This window comes from Tachypleus tridentatus, chromosome 12 (genome assembly GCF_004210375.1).
Source record: "Tachypleus tridentatus isolate NWPU-2018 chromosome 12, ASM421037v1, whole genome shotgun sequence".
NCBI classification, from domain to species: Eukaryota; Metazoa; Arthropoda; class Merostomata; order Xiphosura; family Limulidae; genus Tachypleus; species Tachypleus tridentatus.
Genome location: NC_134836.1, coordinates 81,694,435 through 81,709,095, shown reverse-complemented (window position 1 = coordinate 81,709,095; position 14,661 = coordinate 81,694,435). Strand labels below are relative to the sequence as shown.

Here is a 14,661-nt window from a genome sequence, read left to right as displayed (position 1 = left end):
TGATAATTAAATAGAAGATACTAAAACAGAACAAAGAATGGATTACAAAGCCATGAAAGCTTGCCACTAACCTCGGAACCACTGGTGTAGTATTTATCAATGTTTCCATTATTACCAGCGTCAATATCGAGAACTCGGTAGAATGGTGGAAGTTGTGTGCCAGGAGAAAGATTTTCTGGGAGTTCTAAAGAGTAGTTTTCTAACATAAAATAAAAATCAGATGTGTATTAGATAAAAATTCCTCACCTTACTTAATTAGTAATGCGTCTGTTGAGAGTTTGATTGACAACTAGTCAACGGTATAGTTTTAGTGATATTGTCTACTAACTTGAAATTAAACGCCGTGTACTAACTACAGTCTCCAGTGAAATGATCTATACATGGAAAAAGAATAATATAGCAATAGTAGAAAATGCATAAATACTACACACACGTCTAACAACTTTACACCTGTGAAATAAGTTCTCATTGCTTTTTGAATTACTTCAAGTCCTGGAGAACTTTTCATCTGTCAGTCTCTTTTTTTCATAGTCCAAAAAAGAAAATATCTTGAAACGCTCGTGAATGGCATACTGTATTTACTTTATGTAATAGGTGATATATAAAATTCTCCTCAGTGTTTCTTAAAAGTTTCTACTTCAACACTGAATACCAAGATTTCACGATGACTGACCACCTAGGTACAAATGAAGAACACTAGAAAATGCTAACATAAAGACAGCTGCATTTGTATTAAACTATATTGTAAATTTACGAGATCTTAGTTGGTAAGCCATCATCAGTGTAGATGGAAAACACCAAGAAATTGCTAACGTCAGGTAACTGCTTTAATTCCAAACTATATTGAAAGGTCATACGGTAGATACATATTCAACTTATACTTGAATAGTAGAGATACTATGAAATTACTTGACTTACCACAATGCAAGTTGTATATGTTATAACAAACTAATACTATGTTAATTAAAATATGGCATATGAAGTTAAAAATAAGATGTGTAGAGATTTACAATTTATTCACGTGTCCATTCAGGCTGCTATATGTAAGCCATTCAGTTTAATTTGTTAGTTGTACTTGAACACTTGCGAGCTGCCATTTATTTTAAATTAAGACAGTTAATTATTTGCCACAGATCAGTTTTAAACCTCTTAAAATAATAAATAAAATAATAAACTTACGATATTTCATGATGACTTGCCAACTAAGCGGAGATGAAAAACACTAAAAAAACTGCTAACGTTAGATACTCTCAAACTATACTGTAAGGTCATATGGCAGATATATATATTCAACTTGTGAGCTGCCATGTATTTGAAATTGAAATAGTTAATTATTTTTCAAAGATCAGTTTTAAACCTCTTCAAATAAATTAATCATACGTTTTGTTTGATTCACCTGTTAAACAAAAAAAAAAAGAGATTACATGTTGCATCCTCAGACTCATTCTAACTTGTGACTTCGAAACATTTCAGATAACTGAATATGTAAAAGATAAACCTCACTCACCAATTAAGTTTCAAACGTCTGGAAAATTTATGTTAAGCCAAAGATAAAGGGATATCATTATTTGCATATCAACTGAATCTTAAATATGTTTTTTTTAAGCAAAGAAAGTTGGAGTACAAATAAAAGTATAGTGCAAATTGTAATCTCATTTCAAATTAATAGTCATTTTAAGATCAAAACTAATTTCAATTAATACAAAAAATTTAGTTTCTTCAATAGTGATAACTAGTTTAATAAACTTAATTTTTAGAATAATTATAATCTGTTTGACACAGTCAAAGAGACTACCAGCCACTATCTACCTAATAATATTCATTGCCACCAACACGATTAAACAATTACGAAAGTGAGTCTTCACTTGTCGCGGCTATAATTAGATTCCATATCATTTAAGAGATAGAGCTAAAAGCTAAAAGTTTGCACTTAAAAACAAGAAAAAACAACTCAGTGCCATTCTACGAGCTGCTATGCTGCAGTTAAAAATTGTGAAGGATATGAACGAATCACAAAGACGTTTTCATCGAACCCTCAACAACTTTATAAGTTATTACACCATAAAAAAGTGATTTTTTTTAAACACAGCTGTGGTTATTTCTTAAGAAAATATTTCTGTTGTGAATTCACAAAATAACTTTAGTATGCAAACTCTCACAACTTTCTAAACTGAAAAAAATTTAGAAACGAATAAAGTAGCTTATAAAAAAAATAAGATAAAAGATGAATCACGTGTGTTTGGTAGATATGGGCATATTTCTCGTGTCTACACATATGAAACGTAAAACGTGAAATGTATATGCAAGTCTCCATTAGTAACTTCATCTCAACTTGCAGATATTTTAATAAACATTATCAATACTAAAACATTTTAATGATTGTCCTCACTTTAAAAAAAAAAAGTATATTTTAGGTATGCGTGAAGTCTGTGTGCCATTACACTAATTTAATTTGCAACAAAATGTATAAAGAACAGATAGAAAATAAATATTAAGTGGCCACTTTATTAAGTACATTTATCTAGTACCAGGTAGGAGCCACTTCTGCCTTCAGAGCAGCCTGAATTCTTCCCTGCATAGATCCAACAAGGTGATGGAAACATTCCTTGGAGATTGTGATCCATGCGGACTCGAGAGCATCATGCAGTTATTGCAGATTTGTCGGCAACACATTAATGCTGCGAATCTCTTGCTCCACTTCATCCCAAAGTTGCTGTTTTGGAAGGGGACTGTGCAAGTCACTGGAGTGTACTGAAGTTACTGCTATGTTCGTGTAATCAACTTGAGATTATGTGTGGTTTGTGGCATGGTGCATTATCCTGTTGGAAGTAGCCATTAGGAAATAGGTAGACTGTGGTCATAAACGGATACACATGGTCAGCAACAATGCTCATGTACGCTGTGACATTTAGATGATGCTCAATTGGTATTAAGGGACCTAATGTGTGCCAAGAAACTATTTCCCATATCATTAAGCCACCACTACCAGCCTGTACCATTGACACAAGGCAAGATGGATCCATTAATTCATGCTGTTTACGCCATGTTCTGACCCTGCCATCTGCATGTTGCAGCAGAAATCGAAATTCCTCAGTCCAGGTAACGTTTTTTCAATCTTCAATCATTCAGTTTTGGTGGTCCCGTGACCACTGTAGCTCAACTTCCTGTTCTTAGCTGACAGGAATGTAACGCAGCGTGATCTTCTGCTGCTGAAGCCCATCCGCTTCAAGGTTCGATGCTTTGTGCGTTCAGAGATGCACATCACTGTTGTAAAGAGTGGTTATTTGAGTATTTGTGCCCTTCCTGTCAGATTGAAAGAGTCTGACCATTCTCCTCTGACCTCTCTCATTAAAAAGGTATTTTCGCCCACAGAATTGCTACTCTGATGTTGTTGTTTTTTTCACACCACTCTGTAAGCTCTAGAGACTGTAGTGCATGAAAATCCCAGGAGATCAGCAATTTCTGGAATATTGGAACCACTACGTTTAGCACCGACAATAACCCCACGATCAAAGTCGCTTAGATCACGACTCTTTCCTATTCTAATGTTTGGTCAAACAACATATGATCCTCTTGATCATGTCTGCATACTTGATATATCAAATTGCAGCCACATGATTCGCTGTTTGGCAATTTGCATCAAAGAGTAGGTGTACCTAATAAAGTGGCTACTGAATGTATATATATATATATATTTACTTTATAGAAAACGTTGTGCACAGAAACTTAAAACGGTATTTTTGAAACACTCATCTTAAATGTTATGGTGGGAAAATATTACTTGAGTGATTATAACTTTTTAATATATATATACTTTACCATTTAAAATGTTTATATAACCTATTTATAAAAACGACACGTTTGTTTTTGAATATATGTATTTGGTTCCTTATTCATCAGCGCAGATAGCCCTCGAGTAGCTTTGCGCAAAATTCAAACAAAAAAACCTTTATTCATCAAGAGAAAACAAAAAAATCAAATATTCAGAAGTTTTAAACGAAGTTAGTTTTATAAAAAAGCATGTAACTTAGTGACCAAATTTATTACATATATAGATTATACTTTGGGTTATTCAATTAATGCTCTTTGTTATGTATGCTGAATGTGTAATTGTGTGAGAAAGTTTCTAGACGTATCTATGATGATTTTATTAGTTTTGGAGATTTTTCTTCATAATGAGTTAACTTTTATCAATGAGAAACACAAATTACTTTATGGATTATTGACAAAACTGGCATTGGACGAACTTTACCAGAATATGAATTAATGAAATCACTTAAATAATGGAAACACTTAAAAGCTAATAAATAAGCATGCATTTACATTATCCAGTTAAACACTGAATTATTTGATTGTTTCTTTCAACATGTTGCAAAAACGTAATCCTGAAAAAAATCTGAATGGTAACTTTGAAAAATATACTTACACCAAAATGATATGTTGATTAAAAAAATTGTTCTTACTACGTTTGATAGTCGGCTTTTCGTAGTTTACATTTAAAGCAGCGCCACGCTAATTTTACAATACCCTTTACTGCTTTCAGTGCTATTTTTTACCCAATTGTATGAATATCCTTTAAGTCATTAGTTATTATTTAACTGTCTTATTCTGAAAATGACAAAATGTATTATCATTAAGAAAAATCTTGTGTTGATTTTAAGTGTTGTTTATTTGTATATTTTATTTGTTCAGTCAGTCCTTAACAAGGAGATTGACAGGAATAATTAATTAGGAATACTAAGTGTCTCTAAGAACATATTTTACAAACTAAAAACAAACAATAAGGAATGTTCTTGTTTCTATATAGTGGCAAAGGTGTGAACTCAAAACAGTTCAAACTTTTATAAATATGAAAAAAGACCCAGTGAAAGGTTTAGATACCCCAAAAACGAGTTTAAAATGTCACAACTTACCTTCATCAAACATTGGCACGTTATCATTAACGTCAATAACCTCAATTTTGACCTCAACACTAGTGTTGAAGGAATTGATGGAAAGAGTGTCACGAGCAAACACCTGCGAATGAAGTAACACTCATTTATTTGACTAAGGGATATAATTAAACCTTCTATCACTACCTATTTTGTTACTCTTTTTTACATAACTTAAAAGGTATTGAACAATCCTAACAGCTAGAAGTTTATAAGTTTGCAAATCACTACTTAACCAATAGAAGATAAAACAAAAAATAGTTCATAAAATGAAATTAAAGATCTAATAATATATGATACTGAATATAGAATTTATTATTTTTTAGAATAACGAAAAATCATACACCATTGAATATCTTTCTTGTATTAAAATCACAATACTATATTTTCAAAGCAAAAATGTAACTGCAGTTAAAAATTATTCAAGTTTCATTGGTTTCATAACTAAACATCTCAACTCATTAATAAAGACACACCTCAAGTTTGAAGTATTGTTGGTTAGCAGGAGGATCTCTGTCAACAGTATCCATCAAGACCAGAGCTCCAGTGGCAGGATTTAACCAGAACTTTCCCATTTCGTTTCCTTTGCTGACCCAGTAAATTATATCCTGATCTCGAGGAGCTCGGCTGAAATTCGTTGCGTTCACAAAACCCACAGTTTCGCCTCGGGAAGTCGTTTCCAGGATCCCGTAGTGATAAGACGCCATCGTGAAAACGACTGCGCCATCATTAATGTCCTGTTTGAAAGACAAAAATAAACATTTTACGCCAAATTATTAAACTCAAATATTCTTCAGAAACTCTGGCTGTAATGATATTGTAAAACAAAAATACATAGTTGGAAGAGAATTCCGTACAGAGATGTATGTCCCAAGACGAATAAAGTATAAATGAAGTAAAGCTTAAACTTTAAACAGCAAAACATCACAAAGTAAACCTTATTATAACAAAAGTGTACACATTTCTGACAGAGAGAAAGAGGAGAATTACACGTTCCACAGAATTGTTAATGGCTTTAAGTCCCATGTTTTTAGCAGGCAGTGCATAAAGAATAACATAGTTTACGTAAACCAATTCCCGTAAACAGAATACAGTCCCATCACTGGAGTGTAATGAATGAAGAATTTCTTACACTAGTAAGAGTTCTAAATGAATATGAAAGTGGGAGCTCTATATGAGCTCTCCAAATATTCCTTTATCCATACTTCTTACATATGCTTATATACCGTATTAGTTATTATTTTTATTGAATAAACCTACTATTAAGTTATTTAAATCATCATTAAAATTGATATTCTATATTTTTAATTATACATTTTGCTATAAAACTGTCATGGGATTGCTTTATTTTTAAGAGATGCTGTTTGAAAATTATAATTTGATATCTTGATATGTCCTTAAGGTGCCATATCTCAAGTTAATTTAAAAATAGATTATCTTATTGGTAAGCATTATGTACGTTGTCAGAATTGTACTCTCTAACTAAGAACATTTTAAGAGGTCTGTATACATAGGTGTAATGATATATAGTATTGTGTCTGTTCCCGTAATATGTATAAAATATTTTACTAGAAGGACTAAGCTTAAGCTCTGTTTGACAAAGTTTTATATTATTTCCAAGGGCATACTATTAGCGACTTTGAATTGCGCTCTCTTACTTGAACTTTAACTATCAGCTCTACTACAGGGTTAACGATTGTTGATGCTTGGGGTCCTTGGAAAGCTTTCACGTTTCTTGCTGTTATTTGGATGATGTACTGTGCCTGATCTTCATAGTTTAACTTGTCAGCTGTGTATATTATACCCGTATCTTCATCTATTTCGAAAGTCTGATGGTCGTTTCCCTGCACGATGTTGTACTTGATAAGGGCATTGTCTTCTCTGTCTTTGTCAGCAGCCTGAGATATGCACAGTTTAGAAAAATAAAGTAACCACTTGATATAACGAAATACATAAAATTTAGACACCTTGACAATGTTTCTCAAACTGCTTTCTCAAAGTGTTCTTTGAGTAGGAAATATCATACAAGCAGAGATGCAAATATGATTGTTTTAAAATTGAATATAATAGTACATATATATTATTCTAAGTTGGTATATCCTAAAAACTGTCAAACATTTATAAACAGCATACGTTAACTCAATGTGCTCAGCTCACTTTTAAATAACTACTTATACCAAATAGTTGATAAATATATTTTCATTTTTTAAATACGAAAATCTTCATTATGTTTTAGTTTTATGAAACTGATAATCTCCCTCCATATAAAAGGTTTCCTCTAATCTGAAACAATTGTTTTCCAGACCAGATCACCATAAAACCTTCTTCATTAAACATTACAAATAGTGTGCAAAATGGGACGTGGTAGGGTATTATTATCCTTAAGCCAAATATTGTCACTAAACAGTTTTACTTTCTAACCATACTATTCCTGAACTGACAAAGTGTTATACATCCTTTTTTTTCTGAAATTGCTCCTTAATCTAAGAATGATGGTAATAACAAACAGTTTTGACATTTTGAGGTCCATTTCATTATTAAAGTTGGAGTGTTCTATTTCTAAATTACATTTACAACTGATCATTTGAATACTTTGTGGAGTTTAAACCTTTTGAGTTTGTAGAAATAGGTTGTGCGCTTCCTATAGTCTGTGTTATACTACTAAACTTAGCTAAGGTAAACTAAATTAGGATTGTCATTTTAAAAATAAAATATGTGTGAAATAGATAAATTTGCTCAGTTACTCTCAATCCACATGTAATCGGAAACTTGTATTTTGTGTGCACGCCAGAAAATACAACTCCACATAAAACTAATAAAATTAGAATTTCCTATTCATAGCATTGGATATATACATTAAAACTGATCTGTGTTTGAAGTATAATTTTGACACATTCTATACTTTTAGATTTCATTAGTCCCAAAGATGATTGTCTCAATTATAAGTATATTAGGTTTATTTCAACTTTTCATTCCCAGCAAGTAACATTTTAATGTAGACTAAGTCCGATATGAAAGTAGCTCGACATATTTAGAAAGTGTCTCCCTTGATAAGGAGAAACAATATAACATGCAATGACCCTACGAACATTCTTGCAAATGTTTCATAATAAAGAAAAACTCGTTTCTGGAATATATTCTTTATTTCAGGATTTTGAAAATAAGTAAATTTCTAAAAAGTTATACTTAGAATTAGCTTTAAATGTATCAATATGGAGTCATCAACGAACTATCTTTCTTATCAAAGTTCAAACATTAATGTCAATTAATGTATTATTAATTACGTCCACAAGTTGTTTATGCTTAAATCCATATATAAAATACCCTTACCTCCCTTCCTTAAAATAAAAAAAGAAAAACTGGAGCACAGTTCTTCTTGAAGTCCAGTTAAATCAATTGCAGATTTTATGCTCTGAATATCTTTAGATGTTATTAAGGAACATTTAACAGTTTAATAATTTTCCGGTAAAAGAGTGATCATAACTAGTGCGAATTGTCTATCTACTGGAGCTATAAATATATTAAATATCAAATGAAAATCAGTTTCTAAGGAGGAAAGGTTGCCCAGTAGTTATCAGTTAAGAAAACTCTAAAATGTGCTCACTTTATTCTAAATGCCAAAGAGCATTAGATTTGTGATTGTTCGACTTATTGTAAAATTTAAAAAAAAACGTCGAAAGATATAAAAGGAATTTTAAAAACTTAAAAAATTAATTAAAAGTTACTATACTGTTAAAAATCTGTTAAATTATGAGAAACTGAAAATTTAGCGTCATACATGTTATTATTCTTCAAATATGGAAATTAAAAGAATTTCGACTCTTGGGATCTTGTAGCTTTCAAAGATGGTATATTCTCGATAAATAAGCAATTATTTAACTTTGCGAAGTTTTTCCAGTTGTAGTTCTTTCCACGCCTGAGATCTGAGCGCTTGGAAAATAAAACTGTATAATCAGTTACACTGATATTGAAAGATGGCGTAAGAAACCTGAACAAAAATCACATTTTACACGAATACACCTAAACAGAATATAATAAAACATTTCCAAAAACATGAATAAATTTAATGTATAACTGAACATATTTATACAGGGAAATAAAAGATATTTTAGACAGTTTTGGTTATTTTATACATATAGCTTAATTTATCAATGTTGGAACGCATTTTTTTTATAATCTTCATTTAACTTTTGTATTAAAATCATCAGATTCCTCAATAATTTTTGATATATATATAATTAATAAATTGTAAGATTAAATTTGCATTTGAACAGCTGTAAGAATAATAATAAAAACTGAATCTAGATTGATATTTTATGACCATTAACTGCTGTTCCTCAAACACATTTTCTTAGACTGTAATTACTCTGAGATAAATGTTATTGTCTTGGATACTTAGAACCTGAGTCTATCAACTGTTTACTTTATACAAGCTGGGACTTTACACGAAATATTTTCCTGAAAGTCCATATTTGAACTTGAAATGAAAAGACTTGTCACTGACACTAAAGAAAACTACTATTAGATTTTACTTTTTCAAGATGACCTAAAATGTATTATGAGTCTCCTTAATTTATTTCGGTTTTGTAGTATAATTAGCAAAGTTAATTAAGACTGTTATATGAACAAATATTTAGGTTGCTGTAACATCGGTAAAGTTAAATGCAAATAACGTTTGGTTTATCGAAACTAAAACAAAATAGTGCATCATACCAATCACTACCAATGGTGATGCAACTTACGTTCATTTCGAATACTTTGTAAGGTGGCTCCCTTTCCTCGGGTACCAGAACAGTGTACGACTCTCTTTCAAAATAGGGTGCATTATCGTTGATGTCGTTCACTCTCACAAAGACTGTTGCAGTTCCGCTCAATTGGGGAATTCCTCTGTCAAAAGCAATTATTAGAAACTCCACTTTTGTCTCACTTTCTCTATCTAGACTTCTTTTTGTTAGAATATTTCCTTGCTGGTCGACGTGAAAGAAAGTGCTGGCTTTGTTGCCTATGATACTATAACGGACTTCGGCATTTTTTCCAGTGTCGCCGTCAACAGCCTAAAGTACATAATGGAATTTGTTTTAGTAGAATATAGTAGCATATATTAATATATGCGTACTTGAGATAATAACATCTTCATTAGACCGAAGCTTTTAGGCCGATTTTATTTTTTCATTACTATTTTTAAAGCTGTGTCCTTGAAACAAAATTTTTAGTTAAGTAGTTCTTAGATTTCTCCTTTCTATGAAGTTCCTATTTTTGTTGCAGCTAAAGGATTTTCTTTATACGAATTATTTTCATATGAAATATTATATTAAATTAGGTACAACAGGATTACTTTACTCTCATGACATACCAGTGACACATGTAGTAAAATATGAACTCAATAAATGATTTCGTGTCTGAGATATGAAATGACTTTATGGATCGATATAAATATATTCATCCAAGTTTTCGTGTGTGCTACACTTTTTTTACCCACAATTCTTTATTGCTGCTTCTAAACACCAAAGCTTATTACTTTTTATTATTACTATTATTATTACTTATTACTTTTTGAACATTCAAACATTTATTATTACCTTTGAAACTTTTTATTCTGATAACTTTTAAAAACATTCAGAAATAGCAAACTATATTTTGGTGAATCAAAGGTGTCTTCAAAAACTGGGTTGGTCTTCGTGGACAAGTAAACTACAACAAAAATGCTAATTAAAAACTAGTAAACCATCTCGTAAAACACTAATACAGCGTACTTCAGTGATGTCGAATACAGCAAACTGCTTTACATTTTTCCTTCAGTTAGAAAACAAAGGAATAAGTTGAAACTATCACAATCTAGAAGATACGAGAGAATCTTTTATGTGTTTAACAGTAGATTAATTTTGCGATAAAACAAATATAACGAACCACCTATTTGTCTAGTAGAAGTAAAATTACCGAGAACATTTTTAGTAGTTACAATTTGATAAAAACATGGAGTATTTTTAAATAATGACGCATAAAGAAGAATATACAGTCCTGAAGATTTCTGGTTAGTTTAAACTATAATTAAACTGTAAATACGATTGTAACTGAATAATTGATTTCATCTCGTTTTGTTTGCACATAACGTATACGACACGTTGAAAAAAGGCAATACGGCTTGTTTGTGATGTGATTTAGGATAATATCTGTTTTACTAGTATATCTTAGTGAAAATAATCTGAGCTTTCTTAGTGCATTGTGAACAAATACAGCATACTTCAGAACGGCTCTGAAATGCAAACGCGCATTTCTTATACCAATCATCACGTGTTCAACATAAGAGAATTACCGTTTATAAAAAAAATAGTGTAACACTACATGGTTTACACCTTAACTTTCAATTAAGCCCTATTATCATAAAGAATATTGTAATATGTTCCTCCCGATTTTCAGTCAAATTTAAAGCATAATACGTACACGAAAAATCTAAAAATTTATGACTGAGTAATGTTTTTTTATATTTCGGCAGGGCGTCGCCTAATAATCAGTGTGTCCCGACTGTTACTTCAAGAATTCGTGGTTAGTGCCCTCTTGTCATGAATCTATGAGTTTGGTTAAATCCCACTATTCGGTATTTAAATAGTATTCAAGAATTTGTAGCGTGTAAATAGCTATCATTCGTTCTAGTCTGTCAGTTACAAATTGGAAAGTGTAAACCAGAAATAGGTCATATAGCTTTGCGTGCAAATTCAGAACCAAAACAAAACAAAACCTTTGCTATTTGGTAAGCATCGTGTTTTTTTTTACAATTTACTTTACAGGTACTTTTGATACCGTTCTTTAAAAAACATCCAACATTTTATAAGCCTTCGATCAACACACAGTAGGTCCTCACCTAAGATAACGTTACTTACCAATACTTTTCCCACTGAGACATTTTCTTGTAATTCTTCAAACACAGAAAAGCGATAGTAGTTGTGGGTAAAGACCGGCTGATTATCGTTGATATCTACCACTTTCACAGACAGTGGAGACACTGCCATCTAGAAAACCGAAGTTTGTATTAGACAATATGCAGAACATAAATGTATTCTTTCTTTATGTTAAATAAATGTCAATTAAATTTTGATTACTCCTTGTTACTGTTTTGTTAAATAATCCTCTAGCACGATACTGGGAAAAAAAAATGTGATTTATTAGTATAATATCTATGACTTGGGTCTAATCTAAAAGGCTATCAAACACTATGGATTAACTAATAACGCCCCCCAGCGGCAAAATGATATGTATGCGGACTCACACCGCAAGAAACCGAGTTTCCATAACCGGGGTGGGTAGGGCACATTGTGTAACTTTGTTCCAAACAATCCAAACAAGAGCATCTAAAACAAGTTATTAAATCAGTTCTAAAAACCAGTTGTCAATTTAAAAAAACAATCAGTTCAGGACATAAGCTTGTATTTTATAAACTGTAACACTGAATCAAACAAAATAATAGCCTTGAATCTGAATTAATGAGTAGTTAATAGAATGCATGGCTTTGGGTATGAGATCAGTTAAAAGCATAAGGTTTACTCTTGCAATCATATATAACAAAGCATGACTTATAAAATCTGGTCAGTTGATTACAAAATGAGTTCATTTATAAAAACTCAGTTTAGCCTGAAAACTTGAAACAAAGCTATCGCTAAATCGTAGAAGCAGATCGTTTTCAGAAACCAAAACTATGCTTAAGAAATAAAACATATAAAACACAAAGCATGTTTTAACACATTAACTCAATTAACACCACAAGTTTTAGGATTAATGGTTAATGACATCTTAAAACTTGCTTACAAAAGTCATCCGTTAACAAAACACGCATGGCTTAAAGCCAGAGAATGGTTCTAAAATATGGTTCGAGACCGTTTATAAAACATTCCATGATACAAGGTAAGAAACAGAAACGCAAAACAATCAAATCATCGAGAAACTGAGTGGTATTTTGAAGTTTCTTGCATCATTTTGCTTCATCACATGAGCAATATTACACGATGGCCTGTGATCAGGCCTATATTGTAAACCTTCAACATAATATAAAAAGACATAACAAAAAAGTTTTAGAAAACAAAATATTTATGATACATATACTTGCCTTACTTTCATAGTATACAATGAATAGACAAGAAATCTAGGCCTTAGACCCTTTTCCTAAAGCTCATGGCTATTACTTACTTCAATAATCTCAGTATTAAATCTGGGAATTTCTAACGCTAAAACTTGATTTCATTAATCGAAATGTGCGGAGCACAGGTAGCCTATTTTTTTAACTTTGTGTTTAATAATAAATTAATATTGTATGGACTAAATATAAACAGTATTTTCTGTGTGTTGTCACCAGTCGACAGACTTTAAACGTGTGTCGAAATCTCGGTCAAAACTAGTCCTTACACGTGCAACCTCTCTTTACTTACATTCTGTCCATCTGACACCTGAATGAGAAGATCGTATGTCTGTCTCTCTTCGTAATCCAGGACAGTGGCTGTTGTCACTCGCCCACTGAAAAATTGGGTGAAAATGAAACCTTGCGATTCTATTGCGTGATTTCTGTTATTTAAATTTCTTCATATATATGTAAAAATGGCCATTTTTACATATATATTTTTCTCTACAAGTGGGTTTTCTCGTCATCACTGATTATTAAACTTCTTCGTGTTTCTATTTTTAATCTAACTGAAAATTAGTTGTTATCTTGTGTTTATACATTATGTTTATAGAAAGATTCTTATTGAAGGACACTTCTATAAAAGCAGTTTACACGTATTATCATTTTCTACACACGCTATCTCAAAAACACGAAACAACTATGGGTAAAATAGTCGTTTGTTCGGCGAAGCCTTTTGTGTCGTGACAGCTGGTTCTTTTTTATGCGTCGCATGTTCTTTCGAAAATGTAGTTAAAATTTCAAGATCACCATATCATTATGTTCTATTAGAACGACAAAATATTTATTGATAATGAAATCAATTATGGAATTTTAGGCATGTGTTGATAGATCTTATATAGAAGTGGATTAAACTGATCTCTTAACCACAGAGATTCTGTACACATTTCCTACCAAAAAAAATTTGTACTGTTTGTAGTTCGTATTTCCATAAACATAGGTCTTACGGTGGGACAGAGGTGAATTTACGGACGAATAACGCTAAACTGTGGGGTTCAATTATTGATATTGGACATATAGCCCAACGTAGCTTTGCTCTAAAAACAACTAACCTTAGAAAATAATGTTCTGTAAATTTTTTACTCAAAGATATTAAATACGAAGTGCTTTCCTCGATTTGTTATAGCTGAAATGAAGACTTCACAAATTTTAGCAAGAAACTAAACACGTAACCTAAATATTTCTGTCAGTGTTTAGCTCTCTGATTTGATCCGTTAATATTTCAATCGTGTGAATTATACAAAAACGGTATTAATTATAATGGTACTAGTGAAACACAATACCTTAATTCTCTCATTCAGAATATGAGTCTTAATTTTTAAGAACAACAAAACTAAATATATTCTTTATAATAGTACAACATGCTAATGGATACATACAGTTAAATGTCATTTTTCGTTTTACCAATTTGAGTATATTTGCAGCTATCATGTGTATATCAAACAACATTTAATTGAAGGTATTAATGAATATACGTGATCCCCCTTTATCATCTCACTGCATCAAACATAGTCAAACTATTGTACATAAAACCTCCTCGACTGACTTGAAAGGTCTAGCTTG

The 14,661-nt window shown here is 31.5% G+C and overlaps 1 protein-coding gene across 1 annotated transcript in view; it reads right to left on the bottom strand.

The window, feature by feature from the left end:
- LOC143233805 (protocadherin Fat 3-like) overlaps window positions 1-14,661 on the bottom strand; it is a 163,173-nt gene that overhangs the window by 82,653 nt on the left and 65,859 nt on the right. Inside the window, exons 17-23 of the mRNA XM_076470494.1 lie at window positions 13,349-13,435; window positions 11,810-11,938; window positions 9,674-9,985; window positions 6,590-6,829; window positions 5,408-5,668; window positions 4,914-5,016; window positions 72-199 (exon numbers count right to left, since the gene is read on the bottom strand). Coding sequence (XP_076326609.1) covers window positions 72-199; window positions 4,914-5,016; window positions 5,408-5,668; window positions 6,590-6,829; window positions 9,674-9,985; window positions 11,810-11,938; window positions 13,349-13,435 — 1,260 coding nt within the window. The remainder of the gene's footprint in view (window positions 1-71; window positions 200-4,913; window positions 5,017-5,407; window positions 5,669-6,589; window positions 6,830-9,673; window positions 9,986-11,809; window positions 11,939-13,348; window positions 13,436-14,661) is intronic.